Raw genomic sequence first — 23,774 nt, 5'->3', positions numbered from 1 at the left:
CGTGGCTGCACTCACCATCCTTATTGATTTTGGAGCCCAAGAAAATGAAATCTGACACTATTTCCACATTTTCCTCATCTGTTTGCCATTAAGTAATGGGACTGTTTGCCATGATCTTTGTTTTTTGAAAGTTGAGTTTTAAGTCAGCTTTTTCACTCTCCTCTTTCACCTTCATCAAGAGGCTCTTTTTCTTTACTTTCTGCATTAAAGTGGTATCATCTACATATCTTAAGTTGTTGATATTTCTCCTGGCAATCTTGATTCCAGCTTGTGATTCATCCAGCCTGGCACTTCAGAGGATGTACTCTGCATATAAGTTAAATAAGTAAGTTGACAATATATAGCCCTTATTACTCCTTTCCCAAATTTGAACCAGTCCATTGTTCCATGTCCAGTTCCAACCGTTGCTTCTTGTCCTGCATACAGCTTCCTCAGGAGACAGGTAAGGTGATCTCGTATTCTCATCTTTTGAAGAATTTTCTATAGTTTTTTCTGTGATCCACACAGTCAAAGGCTTAGCATAGTCAATGAAGCAGAAGTAGTTTTTTTTGGAATTCCCTTGGTTTTTCTATGATCCAGCATATGTTGACAATTTGATCTCTGATTCCTCTGCCTTTTCTATTCCAGCTTGTACACCTGGAAGTTCTTGATTCATGTGCTGCTGAAGACTAGCTTGAAGGATTTTGAGCATAATCTTGCTGGCATGTGAAATGAGTGCAGTTGTACAGTTTTTTGAACATTTTTTGTCTTGCCTTTCTATGAGATTGAAATGTAAAATGATCTTTTCCAGTCCTGTGCCCACTGCTGACTTTTTCAAAATTGCCGGCATAATGAGTGCAGCATTTTAACATCATTGTCTTTTGGGCTTTGAAATAGCTTAGCTGGAATCCCATCACCTCCACTAGCTTTGTTCATTGGAATGTTTCCTAAGGCCCACTTGACTTCACAGTCCAAAAAGTTTGGTTTTAGGTGAGTGACCACACCATCGTGGTTATCTGGGTCATTAAGAGCTTTTTTGTACATTTCTTCTGTATTCTTGTCATCTTTTCTTAATCTCTTCTGCTTCTGTTAGGCCCATGCTATTTTTCTCTTTTAGTGTGCCTGTCTTTGCATGAAATGTTCCCTCAGTATCTCCAATTTTCTTGAAGAGATCTCTAGTATTTCCCATTCTACTGTTTCCTCTATTTGCTTTGTTCATTTAAGGCTTTCTTTTTTTTTAATTTTTAATTTTTTAAAAAATTATTTTAATTGGAGGCTAATTACTTTACAATCTTGTGGTGGTTTTTGCCATATATTCACGTGAATCAGCCATGGGTATACATGTGTCCCCATCCTGACCCTCCCTCCCACCTCCCTCTCCATCCCATCCCTCAGGGTCATCCCAGTGCATCAGCCCTCAGCACCCCATCTCATGCATTGAATTTGGACTGGCGACCTATTTCACATATGATAATATACATGTTTCAGTGCTATTCTCTCAAATCATCCCATCCTCGCCTTCTCCCACAGAGTCCAAAATTCTGTTCCTTACATCTGTGTCTCTTTTGCTGTCTTGCTAAGGGTCATTGCTACCATCTTTCTAAATTCCATATATACACGTTAATATACTGTATTGGTATTTTTCTTTCTGACTTACTTCACCCTGTATAACTCTTAACCAGTTTCATCCACCTCATTAGAACTGATTCAAATGCATTCTTTTTAATAGCTGAGTAATATTCCATTGTGTATATGTACCACAGCTTTCTTATCCATTTGTCTGCTGATGGACGTCTAGGTGGTTTCCATGTCCTGGCTTGTAAACAGTGCTGTGATGAACATTGGGGAATATGTGTCTCTTTCAATTCTGGTTTCCTCGGGGTGTATGCCCAGCAGTGGGATTGCTGGGTTGTATGGCAGTTCTATTTCCAGTTTTTCAAGGAATCCCCACTCGGTTCTCCACAGTGGCTGTACTAATTTGCATTCCCACCAATAGTGTAAGAGGGTTCCTTTTTTCTCTGCACCCTCTCCAGCACTTATTGTTTGTAGACTTTTTGATAGCAGCCATTCTGACCGGCGTGAGGTGGTACCTCATTGTGGTTTAGATTTGCATTTCTCTGATAATGAATGATGTTGAGCATCTTTTCATGTGTTTGTTAGCCATCTGTATGTCTTCTTTGGAGAAATGTCTGTTTAGTTCTTTGGCCCATTTTTTGATCGGGTCATTTATTTTTCTGGAATTGAGCTGCAGGAGTTGTTTGTATATTTTTGAGATTAATTCTTTGTTGTTTCATTTGCTATTATTTTCTCCCATTCTGAAGGCTGTCTTTTCACCTTGCTTATAGTTTTCTTCATTGTGCAAAAGCTTTTAAGTTTAATTAGATCTCATTTGTTTATTTTTGCTTTTATTTCCAATATTTTGGGAGTTGGATCATAGAGGATCTTGCTGTAATTTATGTTGGAGAGTGTTTTGCCTATGTTCTCCTCTAGGAGTTTTATAGTTTCTGGTCTTACATTTAGATCTTTAATCCATTTTGAGTTTATTTTTGTGTATGGTGTTAGATAGTGTTCTAGTTTCATTCTTTTACAAGTGGTTGACCAGTTTTCCCAGCACCACTTTTTAAAGAGGTTGTCTTTTTTCCATTGTATATTCTTGCCTCCTTTGTCAAAGATAAGGTGTCCATAGGTGTGTGGATTTATCCCTGGGTTTTCTATTTTGTTCCATTGATCTATGTTTCTGTCTTTGTGCCAGTACCATACTGTCTTGATGACTGTGGCTTTGTAGTAGAGCCTGAAATCTGGCAGGTTGATTCCTCCAGTTCCATTCTTCTTTCTCAAGGTTGTTTTGGCTATTCAGGTTTTTTTTTTTTTTTTTTTTTTTTTATTTCCATACAAATTGTGAAATTCTTTGGTCTAGTTCTGTGAAAAATACCGTTGGTAGCTTGATAGGGATTGCATTGAATCTATAGATTGGTTTGGATAGTATACTCATTTTCACTATATTGATTCTTCCAATATTTGAACATGGTATATTTCTCTATCTATATGTGTCCTCTTTGATTTCTTTCACCAGTGTTTTATAGTTTTCTATATACAGGTCTTTTGTTTCTTTAGGTAGATTTATTCCTAAGTATTTTATTCTTTTCTTGGCAATGGTGAATGGAATTGTTTCCTTAATTTTTCTTTCAGTTTTTTCATTGACAGTGTATAGGAATGCAAGGGATTTCTGTGTGTTAATTTTATATCCTGCAACTTTACCATATTCATCGATTAGCTCCTGTAATTTACTGTTGGAGTCTTTAGGGTTTTCTATGTAGAGCATCATGTCATCTGCAAACAGTGAGAGTTTTACTTCTTCTTTTCCAATCTGGTTTCCTTTTATTTCTTTTTCTGCTCTGATTGCTGTGACTAAAACTTCCAACACTATGTTGAATAGTAGTGGTGAGAGTGGGCATCCTTGTCTTGTTCCTGACTTTAGGGGAAATTCTTTCAATTTTTCACCATTGAAGATAATGTTTGCTATGGGTTTATCATATATAGCTTTTATTATGTTGAGCTATGTTCCTTCTATGCCTGCTTTCTGGAGAGTTTTTTTAATCATAAATGGATGTTGAATTTTGTCAAAGGCTTTCTCTTCATCTATTGAGATAATCATATGGTTTTTATCTTTCAATTTGTTAATATGGTGTATCACATTGATTGATTTGCAAATACTGAAGAATCCTTGCATCTCTGGGATAAAGCCCACTTGGTCATGATGTATGATTTTTTTAATATGTTGTTGGATTCTGTTTGCTAGAATTTTGTTAAGGATTTTTGCATCTATATTCATCAGTGATATTGGCCTGTAGTTTTCTTTTTTGTGTGATATCTTTGTCTGGTTTTGGTATTAGGGCAATGGTGGCCTCATAGGATGAGTTTGGAAGTTAACCTTCCTCAGCAATTTTCTGCAAGAGTTTGAGTAGGATAGTTGTTAGCTCTTCTCTAAATTTTTGGTAGATTTCAGCTGTCAAGCCATCTGGTCCTGGGCTTTTGTTTGTTGGAAGGTTTCTGATTAGAGTTTCGATTTCTGTGCTTGTGATGGGTCTATTAAGATTTTCTGCTTCTTCCTGGTTCAGTTTTGGAAAGTTATACTTTTCTAAGAATTTGTCCATTTCTTCCAAGTTGTCCATTTTTTTTGGCATGCAGTTGCTGATAGAAGTCTCTTATGATCCTTTGTATTTCTGTGTTGTCTGTTGTGATTCTCCATTTTCATTTATAATTTTGTTGATTTGATTCTTCTCCCTTTTTTTCTTCTCTCTCCATGCTATTCTCTGGAACTCTGCAGTCAGCTGGGTGTATCTTTCCCTTAGTCCTTTGCCTTTCACTTCCCTTCTTTCTAAGATATTTTTAAGGCCTCCTCAGACAACCACTTTGCCTTTTTGCATTTCTTTTTTCTTGGGGATGGCTTTGGTCACCACCTCCTGTACAATGTTATGAACCTCTGCCTGTAGTTCTTCAGGCACTCTGTGTACCAGATATAGGGCCTTGAATCTATACATCATCTACTGTATAATCATAAGGGATTTGATTTAGGTCTTACCTGAATGGCCTAGTGGTTTTCCATACTTCCTTCTATTTGAGCCTGAATTTTCCAATAAGGAGTTGATGATCTGAGTCACAGTCAGCTCCAGGTCTTGTTTTTGCTGACTGTATAGAGCTTCTTCACCTATGGGTGTAGAATGTAATCAATCTGATTTCGGTATTGACCATCTCTTGATGGCCACGTGTAGAGTTGTCTCTTGTGTTGTTGAAAGAGTGTGTTTGCTATGACCAGTGTGTTTTCTTGGCAAAACTCTGTTAGCCTTTGCAGTGCTTTGTTGAGTATTATATGGATGATAGCAAATTGTTTCCCAAATTGACTGTCCCAATTTATATTTCTACTAACAGTATAATTTTATAATGCTTCATATTTTTTTAAACCCCTAATATTTATCCCCAGGACTCTAGTTTTTGTTATCTATTGGTGTGTGGAGGGCTCCCATTGTGATTTAATTTGAGTTTCTCTGATTATTAACATAACACAGCATATTTTCATATGATTATTGGTCATTTAGATTTCCTTCCCTTTTGTGAAATGTTTATTCAATTCTTTTTCATAGACCCTCACCTCCTTCAACCGCCAGCTTTGCCTGTTTCTCTTACTGATTTCTAGGGATCTTTATGTACTCTTAATCTGAGTATTTTGTTGGTTTTATGAATTTCAAATATCTTTTATTATTCTGTTATTTGTCTTTTTCTTCTATGATGTCTTTTTATAGTAACATAGTTTAATTTACAATTTTCTTTTATAGTGCTTTCTTTCTGTTTTTTTTATTAAAGAACTACCTTTCTATCTTAAGGAGAAAAAGATATTCTTCTATATTACTTCATAAAAACTATTAGTTTTTGATTTTCATATGTAAGTTTGTAATTCAGCAGGGGTAAATTTTTGCATATGATGTGTGTTAAGAATCCAGTTTCATTTTTCCATGTGAATTTCCAACTGTCTTAGTTGTATTCAAGAAAATATATGCTTCATTCATAAGTGTAGTGTATAACAATGGGGGTGGTGTGTGTATGTTTCTAGGCTCTCTATTTTATGTCAACTGTCTTGTTTGCGTAGTCTTTCACCAATATCCACATAGCCTTCATTACAATAGATCTATAGTGGGTTTTGATGTCGAGTAGACTAGGGATTATGAAAATATTGTTTCTTAATCAGTATGTGGCATCACCCGAGGACTTGTTAGAAATGAAAATTCTTGGGCCTCGCTCAGATTGACTGAAGGGACATGGCCACAGCTCCATGACCATGCCCAGTCTTAGAGAAAAGTATAAAAACCAGGATTTTCTCTTCCAAATCCCAAGTGTTACTGGCAAAAACCCTAAGTCATGTAGAAATGGAGTTGCTTCATGCACAGACTGTTTCCTCTATACCTAGTTCTTCTCTGAAATCAGAATCAGGGCATTCAGTGGAGGGTCTCACTGGTGATCTGATCTCCTTTGTATCCCCTGTTTCCTATCATAACATGATATTATTGCTGCTTAAACAAAAGAAAACTCAATGATGATCAGCAGAGCAAAAGATTTTACACTTTTCTTAGCAATTGGCATTTTATTTATACAAAAACAAACAAACAAAAGACCATGTCCCCATATAACAAATTCTGATGTTACAAATATGCACAAACTTCTAGTCTGTTGTATGAGTATGTGTGTGTGTGTGTGTGTGTCGGAGGGTATGTTTTCTTACTGCATATATAATCTCACCAGATGTGCAAAAATACACACACTCTCTCTTTCACACACACAGATACTTTATTTTTTTTACTCTAACAGGTTTACTTATAAATATTTTGGTCTATATTCATAAAGGCTTTTAGGTCAGTGCTAGAGATTTACCTATTACAGGTTTTTTCTCTCTGTGGAATAATTGAACCCTATTTATCTATTTCTCTATTGATAGGCATTTAGATTATTTTTAATTTTTCTGATTTTTTTCTGTTATGAAAAATGCTGCAATCAGTGAGTGTCTGTATACATGTAGATTATACACTCAATATAGCATTATTGAAGGCATGAGTCTAGAATACAAACAATGGGACATAGGGAGTGGTCAGAAATTTTCAATCATGAAGTTTCCCACATAAATACCCAATTAGTTATTCTAGGAGGTTCTCCTTAAAATGCATGGGCCCACATGAGCTCTATTGAATCATAGCTCCATGAAGAATGTAGAAGAATAATAATGATAAATTATTCAAATATAAAATAAAGCTTAAAATAACTTTATTTTTTAAATTTAAAAATTTTAAATTATTTTAAAAATCCTTATTTTAAAATTACTTGATTATTAGAGTAATAATAGAGAATATATGAAGAAACAAAAGTGAACGGAATAAAGTCCTTGCCTAGATGACTCTACTTCCCAGAGCACCCCAGTATGTCTCTGTCTGGTTCTAGAAGCTCCTAATTTTATCTGCATTTAATATCCACATGTAGGTTTTAATACTCTCATTAGACTAGTTAATTATAAGTACATATAACAACTCATTCCCTGGGAAGCAGACAGATATGAGTGGTTATGATGGTGGCAATAGGGGATTCTCTAAGGAGAACTGAAGATAAGAGGGGACAAGACCAGTACCTTGAGGCATAAATACCAGATGACCAGGGTTGAGAGCCAGAGGCAACACAACTTCATGTACCCTGGCCTGATTATCAGGGCAGATGTGTGCTGAACTACTAGGTACTTGGCTAAGCAGGGCTAAGAGTTGGCTTTTTGTTCACTACAGAGCACAGAACATTTTGCTGTCAAAATATGGAAGACGGAAGAGGCACAATCTCTGTATAACTGTTGCACTAGACACACTCCTCACTTGGTGGAGTTTCCATTTTTTAAGAGTCTCTGTCTTGTCACTGTCTCTGTCTAGCTGCTTCTTTTTTCTAAATTACTGCAACAAATATAAAAAAGCTAGTTCATTACAGAAATTACATTTAAACCCAAATTACATTAAGAGAATCAAAAGTTATTGAACAGATGTATGTTCTAGGAAATTCTGTGGGAAACAAAGGTTTCAACAGCATTTGGAGCAATGAAAAAGATGTGGCTTCCTGGAGAAGAGGAAGACAGGAAGAGAGTTGCAGATATATGAAAACTGGAAGCCAAGATTTTGGTAGACCTGGAGCCTATTACTGAATCAGCATAAAGTCTCCATGGTTAGGAGTTGCATGTGTAAAGAAGTGGGTGCAACCCAACATCCATGACACTTGTGAGTGTCTACTGACCTACAAGAATTTATCATGTGTATCAGGAACCAGCAGAAACAGGATGTAGAGCCTCAGAGAAACCCATGAACATATCCCCAAAAGGCTAGGATTTCCTCCTTCTGGCTAGGATTTCCTCCTGCCCATCAGCTTCCTCAGGCCCCTCTTCATGTCTTTGTTTCTCAGACTGTAAATGAAAGGGTTGAGCATGGAGGACAGAACTGTGTAGACAAGTGTCGCCACTCGGTCCGGAACAGTGTAGCTGGACAAGGGCTGTAAATAGACATAGAAGACGCTTCCATAAAACAGGATCACCACAGTGAAGTGGGAGCCACAGGTGGAGAAGGCTTTGCGTTTCCCTGCAGCTGTGGAGATCCTGAGAACTGCTATGAGGATTCGCACATATGAGAAAACAATGCATAGGAAGGGGGTCACCCAAAACACCAGTCCTTCTGTCTTTATTATGAGATCATTGACAAATATGGAGGAGCAGGACAATTTCAGCAGAGGGTTGATGTCACAGAAGAAGTGGTGGACAACATTGGAGTTGCAGAAGGTGAGCTGATTCAGCAGAAGTATGTGTAGGAGTGTGTGAAAGTGAGGCAATGAGCAGGAGAAGGCCACTAGCAGGACACAGCGGTGGTGGCTCATGATGGTGACATAGTGGAAGGGATCACAGATGGCCACATAGCGGTCATAGGCCATGACTGCCAAAAGATAACTATCAGTGTTGCCCAAAGCATATGTAAAATACATCTGGGTCAGACATCCAGCATAGGAGATGGTCTTATGTGACAGGAAGTTCACCAGCATCCTGGGGACAATGGTTGTTGTATACCAAATGTCAATGAAAGATAGGACACTCAAGAAGAAATACATGGGGGTGTGCAGTTGGGGATCATAGTGGATGGCCAGGATGATGAGCAGGTTCCCTGTTATGGTGACCAGGTATATGATGAGGAAGAGGATAAAGAGTGGCTTCTGGTCCTCTGGCCGTGAGGAAAGTCCCAGGAGTATGAACTCAGAGACACTGCTGGTTTGGTTGAGTCTTTCCATTGCCTTGTGTCTAGTTATGTACAAGAAGGTTTGTTATTTATCATGCTCCAATTCCATAGCCCAAATTACAAGAACCCAGCAAGTCTTTGTTGGCCTTTATTTGGGCACTATAAGCAGCTGTGCTGGGAAAGCTTGTTACCCTCATGGTCCCTTGATGTGGTCCTCCCTTCCCAAACCCATGTCATCATAAGGGCCTTATGCTGAAATCTGAAGGAACAGAAGAAGAGCTTTCCTTTAGAAACCATCACAGCTGGACCCCCTGATTCAAGTTCCTTAGTTCCTAGTCTGCGAAATCTGTGTCCCTGCTGGGAATACAGCAATAGAACAAAAATTCTTGCCTTTGTGTAATTCATGTAGCTTGGGTCATAAGTCAGAAGATCAGTATATGTAGTATAATATCAGGTAGCGATACATACATGTAGCTGTACAGAATACTTCAAGGATGTATATTGTCACCCTGATTATTTAACTTATATTAAGATTACACCATGCAAAATGCCGGGCTGGATGAAGCATTAGCTGGAATCAAGACTGCTGGGAGAAATACCAATAACTTCCAATGCAAAGGTGATGCAACCTTTATGGCAGAAAGTGAAGAGAAACTGAATGGCCTCTTGATGAAATTTAAACAGGAGAGTGAAAAAGCTGACTTAAAACTCAACATTCAAAGAATTAAGATCATGGTATCCAGTCCCATCACTTCATGGAAAATAGATGGGGAAACAATGGAAACAGTGGCAGACTTAATTTTCTTGGCTTCCAAAATCACTGCACATGGTGATTGCAGCCATGAAATGAAAAGATGCTTGCTCCTTGGAAGAAAAGCTATGACCAATCTAGACAGCATATTAAAAAGCAAAGACATTACTTTACTAGGTTCATCTAGTCAAAGGTATCATTTTTCCAGTAATCATGTATGGATGTGAGAGTTGGACTATAAGAATACGTGTAAATCTATGGCTGATTCATATCAATGTATGACAAAAGCCACTGGAAAAAAATAAATAAAGGAGAAATTGAAAAAAGGAAAAGAAAGAAAGCTGAGCACCAAAGAATTGATGTTTTTGAACTGTGGTGTTGAAGACTCTTGAGAGTCCCTTGGACTGCAAGAAGATCAAACCAGTCCATCCTAAAGGAAATCAGTTCTGAATATTTATTGGAAGAACTGATGCTGAAGATGAAACTCCAATACTTTGGCCACCTGATGTGAAGAACTGACTCATTGGAAAAGACTCTGTTGCTGGGAAAGACTGAAGGCAGGAGGAGAAAGGGACAACAGAGGATTAGATGGTTGGATACTGTTACTGACTGGATGGAGATGAGTTGGAGCAAGCTTTGGGTGTTGGAGATGGACAGGGAAGCCCGGCATGCTGCAGTCCATAGGGTTGTAAAGAGTTGGACATGACTGAGCGACTGAACTGAACTGAACTGAGCGATACATTTGTTAAAAAATAGGGTATTATTAGTATAAGCAGATAGAGATCATTGGAGGTAGGGAGAATTTCAGATATTGAAGTCACAGGACCCCCATTCTTTACCAAGGCAAATTCAGTTGTTATAAAACTAGACTTTGCATGTCTTTGATAGAAATAAGCATTTGCCAAAATAATCAACAGTGAATATCTGAGAGGAATATTGAATCCAATTCAACAGTGTTTTTTCCTTGTTTGTACACAGAATGAAAGGTTCTTAACCTTTGAAAGGTTAAGCCCTCCTAACTCATGGCATGCTACTAACATCAGTCTGTGCAAGTCTCCCCTCTTTTCGTAAATCATTCATCCCTTCATTAATCCCCTGTCCTACACCACTTTTGTACAGAAGGGTATCCATTGTTAACTATACAATTCATGTTTTAAAATTTCTTCTCTCATATATTTATTCAAAGAAACCTATGAGAAACATGTAAATATGTGTCTTCCAGTCATACCCAGGACATCAAGCCTTATGTGTGTGTGTGTGCTCAGTCGTTCAGTCATGTCCAACTCATTGAGGTCCCAAGGACTATAGCCTGCCAGACTCCTTTGCCCATGGAATTTTCCAGGCAAGAATACTGGAGTAAGGTGCCATTCCCTTCTCTGGGAGATCATCCCAGGGATTGAATCCTTGTTTTTTACAACTCCTACACTGGGAGGCAGAACTCACTATCGCAACCTGGGAAGGCCTCGAAGTCATATATGATATATTGATTTATTGATTGATATATTAATTTATGTAATGTTGTTAAATTAATATATTACTTAATTTACAATTAACTTCTCATATTTTTATATAAGTTATTAAACATCTTTAAGCCACAAGTACTTCACATGTAATATAGGACACAAATATTCACATTCTCATGAAGATTTGGAGAGATAATGCATGAAAACACTTAGAAGAGAGAAAAGCATATTGTCAGCATGGAGGAGAAGCTGTTGATCCTCATCAGTCCCTGTGTCACCTTCCTTTATCTTCCATTTCCTGATGTTCTCAAAATCAATTAATTTATGTACGTAAATTATCACATCCCTCACTGCCAAATTGTCTGGCTAATTTCAGGATTTGGCAGGTTTTTATGGAAGGAATATTTGTTTATGCCTCGAGTAATTGGATGAATCATAATTAAAGTTAATAACAATAACCAATACTTATGAGTAAGTATTATATACCAAGCTTATGCTAAACATGCCACTAAATCCCAAGGAATTATGAAGCATTTCAGGAGACTAAGGCTTACAGAGGTGAAGTGGTTTGCTGAAGTTCACTAAGGATGTGAGAAGCAGTCGGGAACTCCAACCTGGCTCACTCTGAGTTTATGCTCTCCAGTGTTAAGCTTCCCCTCCTCTAGTTATGGTATGTTAATCGTCTATCACCATCAACAAAGGCACTGGTTTTACTGTTCTAAAAATTTCCTACTAGAATTGCCCTTATACTCTCTGACACACTTTCTTCTCCCATATTCAGAATTTATCTTTGTATTTGCTAGAGAGGTGGCCTATCTTTCTGTGTTGTAGAGATGGGGGAATTTGAAAATTTGAATATCCATGATTAACAGGCCAAATCGGGTGGAAATATTGGCCATGTATGACTGTGGCATGTCTGGTGTGGGGAGCTGGTGTCGTGCAGTGACAGCGCCCTCTGCTGAAGACAAAAAGTGAGGGGTTTGATTTATGCTGCATCACCTGCTCACAAGCTGGTTCCTGACGTTTTATGAATAACAAGGGAGACACCATATCTGTAAAGCAGTACATCACACGCAGATCAATATTCAAAAGGGAGTCATTTGTGAAAGGGCTGCCTGGGGAATGTGTGACACAAAAATTAGCGGAGATTTGGTGAATTAATGGAATTGATTCTCTAGCTCAGAGAAGTGAGGAACACCCAGGTTGATGACTAGAAACAAGTAGGAGGATTTCTGATGGGAGAATCAGGAAGAACATTCTAAAAGAAGAGGGTGAGTGGATCAGTCCAAGACTGCAATCTTTCTCTCTCTCTCTCTTGTTTTTTCTACTTGTGTGGTTTTGTTTCCATGAAAACAAATGGTATATATGGCCTAGAAGTCCAACTGGCTGGACTTAAAACCGAATTCCAAAAGGAAGTTTTACCACCATGGACCTATGACTTCTCAATCCATGAAATACTTGAAAGTATCAGGGAGAAAAGAGTAAGGTACCAAACTGGGTTGGAGTAGCCAAGTGAGTGGCCGGCTCCTGAAGCTCACCTCCACTCCAGATGCTCTTCTTTCCTTCCCAGCCACTCCAGAAGATGACGTGCACCACATCTGTTAATCAAGTCAACTCTGCTTCTCAGCCAAAGTTCAGCCTTGGCATGTGTCTCCCATGTCCTTCTGGACTGATTGCCAAGGAGAGAAGCAGGGATGGAAGAGGAGCTTTTATACTACTCCAAAGTGATAACAGGTTTCCCTTCCCTGACCTCAACCCCAACTCCTTTCCTAACATCTGGTCCCTAGCTCACTGCTGCTTCTGCCAGCTCCAGATCTCAGAAGGCAGAGATGCTCTGACTCAAGTGGGAGGACTCCCCTGACTGAGGAAACCCAGCCAGCTTCTCATGAGTCTGAGGTCTGCTCTACTGGCCTCTGGGGTGCTTGTTAGCCTGAGGGAGTTGAGGTGTGATGACCTCTCTAGAGAGTTTGTCCTGGGATCTCTGTAGGCAGAGAAAGCAGAATGGAAATCACAGCCAGCACTGCTGACTCTGAGGGGAGAGGAGACCCTTGAGATTTCCTGTTTAGATGTTGGGACTAATCTCAGATCTTCTGAACCTTAGTGCACATCTCAAGGGCATGCTTCAGTTTTCCCAACTATGTTTTATATGGACAAATACTCATGGGGGTGAATATTTTTATTTTGGACATTCAAATGTGGACCAAGGTGTATTCTAGATCCTGGCAGGTCATAGGTTAATACATTGGAAGGTTAAAGCTTTCAGGGAATGCAGTGGCATATCTATGTGCTCTCAGTGTCTGTGCTTCCCAGTATCTGGGTAGGTGTGTGGACTAGACCTTTTCCCTTATGGTATGCAGTTAACGTTTATGTATGTTTAAAGCACAGAGTCATGCAAAGGATATTGTCATATGTAACAAATGGGCATTGGATAAAAATGCATGTGTTCCTGGGATAAAGCCCACTTGGTCATGGTGTATGATTTTTTTAATATGTTGTTGGATTCTGTTCGCTAGAATTTTGTTAAGGATTTTTGTATCTATGTTCATCAGTGATATTGGCCTGTAGTTTTCTTTTTTTGCATCTTTGTCTGGTTTTGGAATTAGGGTGATGGTGGCCTCATAGAATGAGTTCGGAAGTTTACCTTCCTCTGCAATTTTCTGGAAGAGTTTGAGTAAGATAGGTGTTAGCTCTTCTCTAAATTTTTGGTAGAATTCAGCTGTGAAGCCATCTGGTCCTGGGCTTTTGTTTCCTGGAAGATTTTTGATTACAGTTTCGATTTCCTTGCTTGTGATGGGTCTGTTAAGATCTTCTATTTCTTCCTGGTTCAGTTTTGGAAGGTTATACTTTTCTAAGAATTTGCCCATTTCTTCCAAGTTGTCCATTTTATTGGCATAGAGCTGCTGGTAGTAGTCTCTTATGATCCTTTGTATTTCAGTGTTGTCTGTTGTGATCTCTCCATTTTCATTTCTAATTTTGTTAATTTGGTTCTTCTCTCTTTGTTTCTTAATGAGTCTTGCTAACAGTTTGTCAATTTTGTTTATTTTTTCAAAAAACCAGCTTTTAGCTTTGTTGATTTTTGCTATGGTCTCTTTAGTTTCTATTGCATTTATTTCTGCCCTAATTTTTAAGATTTCTTTCCTCCTGCTAACCCTGGGGTTCTTCATTTCTTCCTTCTCTAATTGCTTTAGGTGTAGTTAGGTTATTTATTTGACTTTTTTCCTGTTTCTTGATGTAAGCCTGTAATGCTATGAACCTTCCCCTTAGCACTGCTTTTACAGTATCTCATAGGTTTTGGGTTGTTGTGTTTTCATTTTCATTCATTTCTATGCATATTTTGATTTCTTTTTTGATTCCTTCTGTGATTTGTTGGTTATTCAGAAGCATGTTATTTAGCCTCCATATGTTTGAATTTTTAACAATTTTTTTCCTGTAATTGAGATCTAATCTTACTGTACTGTGGTCAGAAATGATGACTGGAATGATTTCAATTTTTGTGAATTTTCCAAGACCAGATTTATGGCCCAGGATGTGATCTATTCTGGAGAAGGTTCCGTGTGCACTTGAGAAAAAGGTGAAGTTGCTTGTTTTGGGGTGAAATGTCCTATAGATATTACTCAGCCGTTAAAAAGAATTCACTTGAACCAGTTCTAATGAGATGGATGAAACTGGAGCCCATTATACAGAGTGAAGTAAGCCAGAAAGATAAAGAACATTACAGCATACTAACACATATATATGGAATTTAGAAAGATGGTAACGACAACCCTTTATGCAAAACAGAAAAAGAGACACAGAAGTACAGAACAGACTTTTGAACTCTGTGGGAAAAGGTGAGGGTGGGATGTTGTGAAAGAACAGCATGTATATTATCTATGGTGAAACAGGTCACCAGCCCAGGTGGGATGCATGAGACAAGTGCTCGGGCCTGGTGCACTGGGAAGACCCAGAGGAATCTGGTGGAGAGGGAGGTGGGAGGGGGGATCGGGATGGGGAATAAGTGTAAATCTATTGCTGATTCATGTCAATGGATGACAAAACCCACTGAAAAAATAAATTAATTAATTAATTTTAAAAAATGCATGTGTTTTCAGAGTTTATTCTCAGAGCAGTGTTTGAAGTTTAGTGTTGAGGAAATGAGATATTTATTAGAATCCTGCCCTTTTCTGTTAGTAGTTATGTTTAAGAAGTTACTTAGCCTATAGAAGCCTAAAGTTCTTCCTTTACTAAATGAGGATAACACCACTTCTTGGCATGAAAATAGGAGAGAAAATTTCATTCTGAATTTTATACAGAAAACATGGTGTATTTTGGTGACCATCATCCGTAGCAAAGTTACAAGAAACAAAGCACATGGCTACTGCCCTCAAAATAAACCACTGCCTCATGCAATACCCATGAGTCCTTTTCCTTAGTGGTGAGTTTATGTTTGAAAACTTGAGTCTACATATTAAGAGTAAGTAGTGTAGAGACAGAAAGTCTTGGCTTTGGGTCTTGTCTCCTCCACTTACCATTCATGTGTCTGTCTTTCTTTCTATTCATTTATCTTCTTGACAAGTATTATTAATTTTTCCAGCCTTATTGACATATAATGGACACATAACACTGTTTATGATGTCCAACACAGTGATTTGATAGATGTTTTTATTACAAAATGATTACCACAATAATGATAGTTAACATACATAGTTATGATTTTTGTAGTGACAACTTTTAAAATCCATTGTCATAACAACTTCAGATATACAACACAGTCTTGTTAATCCGAGTCACCATGCTGTGTCTTTACCTACACTACAAAGATGATAACAAATTATTTCCCAAATTGACTGTACCTATTTATATTTCTACTTCCCTGGTGGATCAGATGGTAAAGAATCTGCCTGCAGTGCAGGAGACCAAAGTTCAATCCCTGAGTCAGGGAGATCCCCTGGAGAAGGGAGTGGCTACCCACTCCAGTGTTCTTGCCTGGAAAATTCCATGGACAAAGTAGACTGATGGGTTTCAGTCCATGGGGCCATGAAGAGTTGCACACGACTGAGCGACTAACACACACACATATTCCTACTAGAGCACAAATTCATATTTCTAAATATTTTCTTAAACCCTTAATAGTATCCTCAGAATTCTAATTTTTTGTCATCTATTGGTGTGCAATGACTTCCCATTGTGATTCAATTTGAATTTCTCTGAGTATTAATGAAATGCAGCATCTTTTCATGATTATTGGTCATTTAGATTCCCTTCTCTTTTGTGAAATGCTTATGCAATTCTTTTTTCATGGATGCCCATCCCCCTCAACTCCTGGCTTTGCGTGCTTTTCTTGCTGATTTCTTGGGATATTTATGTACTCTTAATCTAAGTGTTTTGATGGTTTTGTGAATTTCAAATATCATCTACCATTCTGTTATTTGTCTTTTTCTTCTATGACATCCTTTGATTTTAACACAATTTACTATTTTCTTTTATGGTTAGTGTTTTCTTTCTGTTTCTTATTGAATAAATATTTTTCTATCTTAAGGAGACAAAGATAGTCTCCTATATTGTTTTCTCAAATTATCTAGGGTTAAACAGATCACCAGCCCAGGCTGGATGTATGAGACAAGTGCTCGGGCCTGGTGCACTGGGAAGACCCAGAGGAATCGGGTGGAGAGGGAAGTGGGAGGGGCGATCGGGATGTGGAATATATGTAAATCCATGGCTGATTCATGTCAATGTATGACAAAAACCACTACAATATTGTCAAGTAATTAGCCTCCAACTAATTAAAAAAAAACAAAAAACTAATAGCTTTTGGTTTTCATATGTAAGTTTGTAATTCATCAGGAGTTAAGTTTTGCATATGGAGGGTGGTAGAAATCCAGTTTTATTTTTCCATGTGAAGGCCCAACACTCTTGGCTCCATTCATGAAAAGATGCTCTTCAGTGCCTCCATCATAAGTCAAGTGTATACCAACGTGTGAGTGTATTTCTGGGTTCTTGATCATATGCTCGCTGTCTTGTTGTCTAGCCCTTCACCAGTATCCACAGAGCCTTAATGACCATAGGTATATAGTGAGCCTTGATGTCTGGCAGACTAGTGATTCTCACAGTATTGTTTCTAAGTATGTCACATCACTTGAGGACTTGTTAGAAATGAAAATTCTTGGACCTCACTCAAACTGACTCAAGGGACATAGTCATAGGTCCATGGTCATGCTTAGTCTTGAGGAAAAGTGTTAAGATCAAGATTTTCTCTTCCAAAGTCAAAGTGTTGATGTTGATAACTCTGCGTTGTGTAGAGTTGCAATTGCTGCATGCACCGAGTGTTTCCTCTTTATCTAGTTCCTTCCAGTATGAGAATCAGGACACTGAGTGGAGGGTCCGTTTGCTGATCTGACCTCCTTTCTATCTCCTCTTTCCTACGCTGGCATGACATTCTTGCTGTTTAAATTAAATACTGCAATAAATACTACGAAGACACAGTCATCAAGACAGTATGGTCCTGGCACAAAGACAGAAATATAGATCAATGGAACAAAATAGGAATCCCAGAGATAAACCCATATACCTATGGACACTTTATCTTTGACAAAGGAGGCAAGAATATTAAATGGAGAAAAGACAATGTCTTTAAAAAGTGGTGCTGGGAAAACTGGTCAACCACTTGTAAAAGAATGAAACTAGAACACTTTCTAACACCATACAGAAAAATAAACTCAAAATTGATTAAACAAAATAAAAATGATGAAGATGAACAAAAGAGCAGCAGATTTTGTTACAATTGTCTTAGTGATTAATGCTTTAATTAGACAAAAAATACATGTCCCCTCATAAATTCCAACAATACAAATATGCACGAACTAAAAAGCTAACATTATTTCCTTCTTAGTCCATTGTTCTTTCCTAGATTTAAATATTTTATTTAAAAATTTAACACAGGTTATTAATTTACTTTTTATCCACAAATAGGGAAACAATATATTTAAACATTAAGTCCAACAACATACCTCATACACAATTTTATGGTGTTGAGTTAACTGTTTTTAATGGGATGATTTTTTCCTTAATATATTAATAGCATATATTGATAATCTCACCAGTAACACAAACGTTTCCACTTATATATACTCAAGTGTATATACACATTCATATATATTTATCTTAGCAAGCGTTCTCTTAAACATTTTGCTTTGTATTCATAAGAGCTTTTCAGGTCAGTGATAGATATACATCTCATTATTTGTAACCATTACATATTCTTTCTATGGAAAAAAGTCACCATTATTTATCTAATTCCCTATTGATGGACATCTGGTTGTTTCTAATTTTTCTAATTTTTTACTTTCATAAACAATGTTGGAAGCAGCGAGTGTCTCTTTACATGTAGCTTTATACAGTTCATGGAGTATTACTAGAGGCATGGGTTTAAGAAATTCAAACAATGGGTCATAAGGAGTGATCAGAAATTTTCAGTCATGAAGCTTCTCACATAAAGACCAGTTTAGGGTTTTCCTTGGTGGTTCCAGTGGTTAAGAATCCATCTGCCAAGGCAGGGGACACGGGTTTGATTCCTGGTCTGAGAAGATTCCACATGCTGCGGAGCAACTGAGGCTGTGCTCTATGATTACTGAACCCATGTGCTCTAGAGCCTGTGTTCTGCAACAAGAGAAGCCACTGCAATGAGAAGCCCTTGCACAGAGGAAGAGTAGTCTTATTCACAGCAACTGGAGAAAGACCATGCAGCAATGAAGACACAGCACAACAAAAAATAAACAAATAAAATAAATACATTTAAAAAAAAGTCCTGGTTAGTTTTTTCTAGGAATTGCTTATTAAAGTGCAGATTCACAAGCCCACATGTGACCTACTGAATAGTAACCCTGGGAAGAATGTAGGAGAATAGTATTAATAAATGATAAAATACTCTTATGAAATAAAGCCTAACATCACAGAGTAAATAATGGACAATAAGGGATGAAACAAAAATGAAGAGAATAAAGTCCTTGCCTAGATGGCTCTCTACTTCCCAGAGCAGCCTAATATATCTCTGCATGGTACCGAGAACTCTGAGTTATATCTGCCTTCAATGTTCACATATGAGTTGTAAATCTCAGCTCAAAAGCTACTGAGAATAATTCTAAGTACATACAATTCTTTCCCTGGGAAGAAGACAGATGTGGATGGTTATGATGGTGGAAACAGGGGAATCTCTAATGGGAATTGAAGCTAAGAGAGGGCACAAGATCAGTGCCTTGAGGCAAAGATACCAGATGACTAGAGACCCAGAGGCAACTCAGCCTCATGCACCCTGGTCTGATTATCAGGGCAGTTGTGTACTGAACTAATAGGTCACTTGACTAAGCAGGGCTAAGAGTTGAACTTTTTTTCACTACAGAGCCCAGAACATTTTGCAGTCAAAAATATGGAAGAAGGAAGAGGCACAATCCCTTGTATAACTGTTGGACCAGACACATTCCTCATTTGATGGAAGTTTAAGTTTTATAAGAATCTCAATCTTGTCACTCTCTGTCTAACTGCTTCTTTTTACTAAATCACTGCAATGATTTTTAAAAAATTAGTTCAACACAGAAATTTAACTAAAAGCAGAAGGATATTAAGGGAATCAAAAGTCATTGAACAGATGTAAATCAGTCACAGGAAATTTGGGGTAAAGAGAAAGGTTTCAACAGCACTTAAGCAAATAAAGATGTGGTTTACTGAAGAAGAGGAAGGTAGGAAGACAGACGTAGATATATGAAAACTGGAAGTCAAGATTCTGGAAGACCTGGATCCTATTACTGTATCATCATAAAGTCTCCATGGTTGATAGTTGTATGTGTAAACAAGTGGACACATTTCAACATCTATGCCACATGTGAGTCATACTTGATGACTTACAAGAATTTGTTATGTATATCAGAAACCAGCAGCAAAACCTATGAACACGTCCAGAAAGCTTCTGGCTAGGATTTCCTCCTGCCAATCAGCTTCCCCAGGCCCCTCTTCATGTCTTTGTTTCTCAAACTATAGATGAAAGGGTTGAGCATGGAGGACAGGACCGTGTAGACTATTGTAGCCACTCGGTCCTGAACAGTGTAGCTGGACAAGGGCTGTAAATAGACATAAAAGATGCTTCCATAAAACAGGATCACCACAGTAAAGTGGGAGCCACAGGTGGAGAAGGCTTTGTGTCTCCCAGCAGCTGAGGGGATCCTGAGAACTGCTACGAGGATTCGCACATACGAGAAAACAATGCATAGGAAGGGGGTCACCAAAACAACCAGTCCTTCTGTCTTTATTGTGAGATCATTGACAAATATGGAGGAGCAGGACAATTTCAGCAGAGGGTTGATGTCACAGAGGAAGTGGTGGATAACACTGGAGTCACAGAAGGTGAGCTGATTCAGCAGAAGTATGTGTAGGAGTGTGTGAAAGTGAGGCAATGAGCAGGAGAAGGCCACCAGCAGGACACAGCGGTGGCGACTCATGATGGTGACATAGTGGAAGGGATCACAGATGGCCACATAGCGGTCATAGGCCATGGTTGCCAGAAGGCAGCTGTCAATGTTACCACAGGCATATGTAAAATACATCTGGGTCAGACATCCAGCATAGGAGATGGTCTTCTTCTCTGACAGGAAGTCAACTAGCATCCTGGGGACAATGGTTGTTGTGAAGCAAATGTCAGTGAAAGACAGGACACTCAAGAAGAAATACATGGGGGTGTGAAGTTGGGGGTCATAGCTGATGGCCAGAATGGTGAGCAGGTTCCCTGTTATGGTGACCAGGTACATGGTGAGGAAGAGGATGAAGAGTGGCTTCTGGTCCTCAGGCCGGGAGGAGAGTCCCAGGAGGATGAACTCAGAGACCCTACTGGTTTGGTTGAGTTTTTCCATGATCATGGAGCCAACTAAAACAGAGAAGACTGCTACAGTGTAACACACATCTCTATGACTAAAATCACACACAAGCCAACAAGTCTGTGCTTCTTCCTACCTTCATTTTCTACCTATAGGTTTGTGACTAGCTGCCACATAGGCAACTTGTCACCTTTGTGGTCCCTGAACTTGCCCTTCCTTCTCAACCCTAAGACTTCTCATGCTTCTTGTGTTGATAGCAAGAACTTTTGAGGAAGAGCAGAGTTGAACCTTCACTAGTTTACTTTTAAACATAGAAACAATTGTTTACTGAAGACCTATTCTGCCAAAAATATTCTGGGAGTGGGGAAACAATTGTGAACATGACATAGTCAGGCCTGTTTGTGGGCCTGGCTTTCTAAGGGAAGATCTATCTGCCTGTATATCCATTTATCTTTCTATTTATCTATGGATCTATCTATCTATCATCAGCTAGTTCTGCATTTTATAAAGAGAAATAAAGCCACATAAGGGTATAGAGATAGACAGAAATAAGGTTGGGAATTTATTATTTCAGATAAGGTGGTTTGATTTTTCTCTATACATAAAATCAAATTTTCAGTGGTGGCACATTAAAATTTATCTTTGAATTTCCTTTCCAAACAGGGGGCTTGATAAAAATAATCAACAGGGAAATCAAAGGAACAATAGACCTCAGCCAACAAAGTTTTACTGTTGTGCTTGTTTTACCCTCAGAGGCACTTATATAGAAGCTAATACTTCTTAGTGAACATCAAATTATACTACCAGTCCATACAAATCTTTATTCTTATATTGACGTTGTTACTTAATTTTCCCTCAAGCTCCTTAAACTTAATCATGTGCCCACATCTTGGGCCCCCAACTGTTAAGCAAGCACGTCCTTAAACGCCATCAACCACTTGTTTCTTGATCTGTGTTTATAGCTTGAAAGGGCTTCCCTAGTGGCTCAGACTGTAAAGACTATGTCTGCAATGCTAGAGATGAAGGAGACTTGGATTTGATCCCTGGGTTGGAGAGATCCTCCAGTGGAAAAAAATGGCAACACATTCCAGTATTCTTGCCTGGGAAACGCTACAGACAGAGGAGCCTGGTGGGCTATAGTCCATGGGGTTGCAAAGAGTCAGACACAACAGAAGCAACTAAACACACACAGGCATCTCCTTGAAAAACATACACTATTGCTTTATGTGTGTGCTTTTATTCCATTTACTTTAATAATGCTGTGGCATGTATCTCATTCTGTTTTTCTCTCTTTATAAACATTTTTTTTTGGAGAACTATCTATGTTCTGGTTCTTTAATTAAGACTCTTTCCATTGTAGATATGCAGCACACTTGATTTAACACGTTTCTCTAGATGTCTTCTATGTCTATGCTACAGTGAACAATGTTTATTCAAATACCCTCATGTTCACAAAGTGTTTCAAATGTTTCATCCAGAAAGTGAGAAAGGGCTCATTGGATGGGTATTTTTTAATAGTAGTTCCAGAAATCATTCATCCATCCATTCATTCATGCAGCAATTAAATGCTTACTTTCCAGCTGGTTATTATCAGGCAAGTTATTAAATATCTTGAAACTTCAGTTTTCTCATTTGTAAATAGAACATACTAATATTTACTCTGTGGCTCTCCCAGGCGGTGTTAGTGGTAAAAAATCTGCCCGCCAATCCAGCAAGTGCAGTAAACGTGGTTTTGATCCCTGTGTTGGGAAGATTCTCTGTAGAAGGAAATGGCAACCCACTCAAGTATTCTTGCCAGGAGAATCCCATGAACAGAAGAGCCTGGAAGGCTATAGTCCATGGGGCTGCAAAGACTTGAATATGACTGAGCATCTTAGCACACAAAACAATAGTTACTCTATAAGATTTTTATGAGGTTTTCACAATAGCTTGTGCTTAAAGCATTTTAAATGGTGTCAGGGACACAGTAAACATGTGATACCACTGTCTTCTCCCCATTATCATCATTGCCAGTGACTTTGTCCCCAGCCAAGCATTTGTTCATGTTCTCAAAATCAATGAATCTGATAGTTAAAATGACCCTAGCTCTCACACTCTAATGCTCGAATGGTCAAATAAACTTGGTTATGAGTTTACGACACCTTTTTAGATGGCACTTTTGTCCATGCTTTGAATAATCTGAGAGTGAACTGTAATTAAGCCCTTACTTTGTATAGGATGTACTTTAATTCTCATGACAACCTTGTCAGGCATAAACTATTATTCTTCTCATTTTGTTTCCAATGAGGAAACAGATATAGAGACAAAGTAATAGGCCATACATCAAGTATATAGGAGACATAGGAATCAAACTCTAAATTAACTGTAAGTCTCAAAACTTAACCACTATGCCATGTTTTTTTTCATATTTTCATAAAACTAAATTGATAGGGCCTACATGGGGGCTCATTGTTAACATGGTTCATTATGTTGACCTTGCAAACAAAGAATCAAATTACAGTGATCCTTGAGATTGACGGAATTGCCCAAAGGACATTCTCTTTCCCCACTGGCGGTTCCCTTCTCAAGGCTATGAGACCACCGGATTCCAAACCTCTGGCTAAGTGGCTGCAGACTCAGCTACAAGCTAAAAATTAACCATCCCTTCAGAGAATTTTTCATTGGCAGCGTATAAGAAAGACCCCATCAGAAAGGGAGGATGCTGGTTCTCCTCAAGGGCCAGTCACTCCCTCATTTCCCTCTAATCAGTTTCCCTTTTCTTGCCCGGCTCACTCTCTATTTCTCCACACTTGCCTTACATATACAAGTATATATCTGAAACAGTCATGCTTAAGATCAATTTTTCCAGGTTTAGTTATTTTCTATTTTGACATATACACATTTTTTTCTTTAAATGTTTTTTGTCCCACATTAAGAACATACCTTTGCTGTTACAATGGGAAACCTATGT

General features: G+C 38.3%; 2 protein-coding genes across 2 annotated transcripts; both read right to left on the bottom strand.

Moving 5' to 3' along the window:
- Positions 1-7,893: 7,893 nt before the first annotated feature.
- LOC122703025 (olfactory receptor 1L8-like) lies at positions 7,894-8,835 on the bottom strand. The gene has a single exon (XM_043917106.1). It carries the CDS (start codon positions 8,821-8,823, stop codon positions 7,894-7,896), a length of 930 nt encoding a protein of 309 aa, XP_043773041.1. The 5' UTR covers positions 8,824-8,835.
- Positions 8,836-19,927: 11,092 nt separating this feature from the next.
- LOC122703061 (olfactory receptor 1L8-like) lies at positions 19,928-20,866 on the bottom strand. The gene has a single exon (XM_043917157.1). The coding sequence runs from the start codon at positions 20,864-20,866 to the stop codon at positions 19,928-19,930; it is 939 nt and encodes a 312-aa protein (XP_043773092.1).
- Positions 20,867-23,774: the final 2,908 nt, after the last annotated feature.

Source organism: Cervus elaphus, chromosome 11 (genome assembly GCF_910594005.1).
Source record: "Cervus elaphus chromosome 11, mCerEla1.1, whole genome shotgun sequence".
In the NCBI taxonomy this organism is placed as follows: Eukaryota; Metazoa; Chordata; class Mammalia; order Artiodactyla; family Cervidae; genus Cervus; species Cervus elaphus.
This window is presented reverse-complemented; position numbering and strand designations above follow the sequence as displayed.

Excerpts from the sequence above, each read along its gene's own strand:
- LOC122703061 (XM_043917157.1), bottom strand. The coding sequence starts at position 20,866 with ATGATCATGGAAAAACTCAACCAAACCAGTAGGGTCTCTGAGTTCATC.
- LOC122703025 (XM_043917106.1), bottom strand. The coding sequence starts at position 8,823 with ATGGAAAGACTCAACCAAACCAGCAGTGTCTCTGAGTTCATACTCCTG.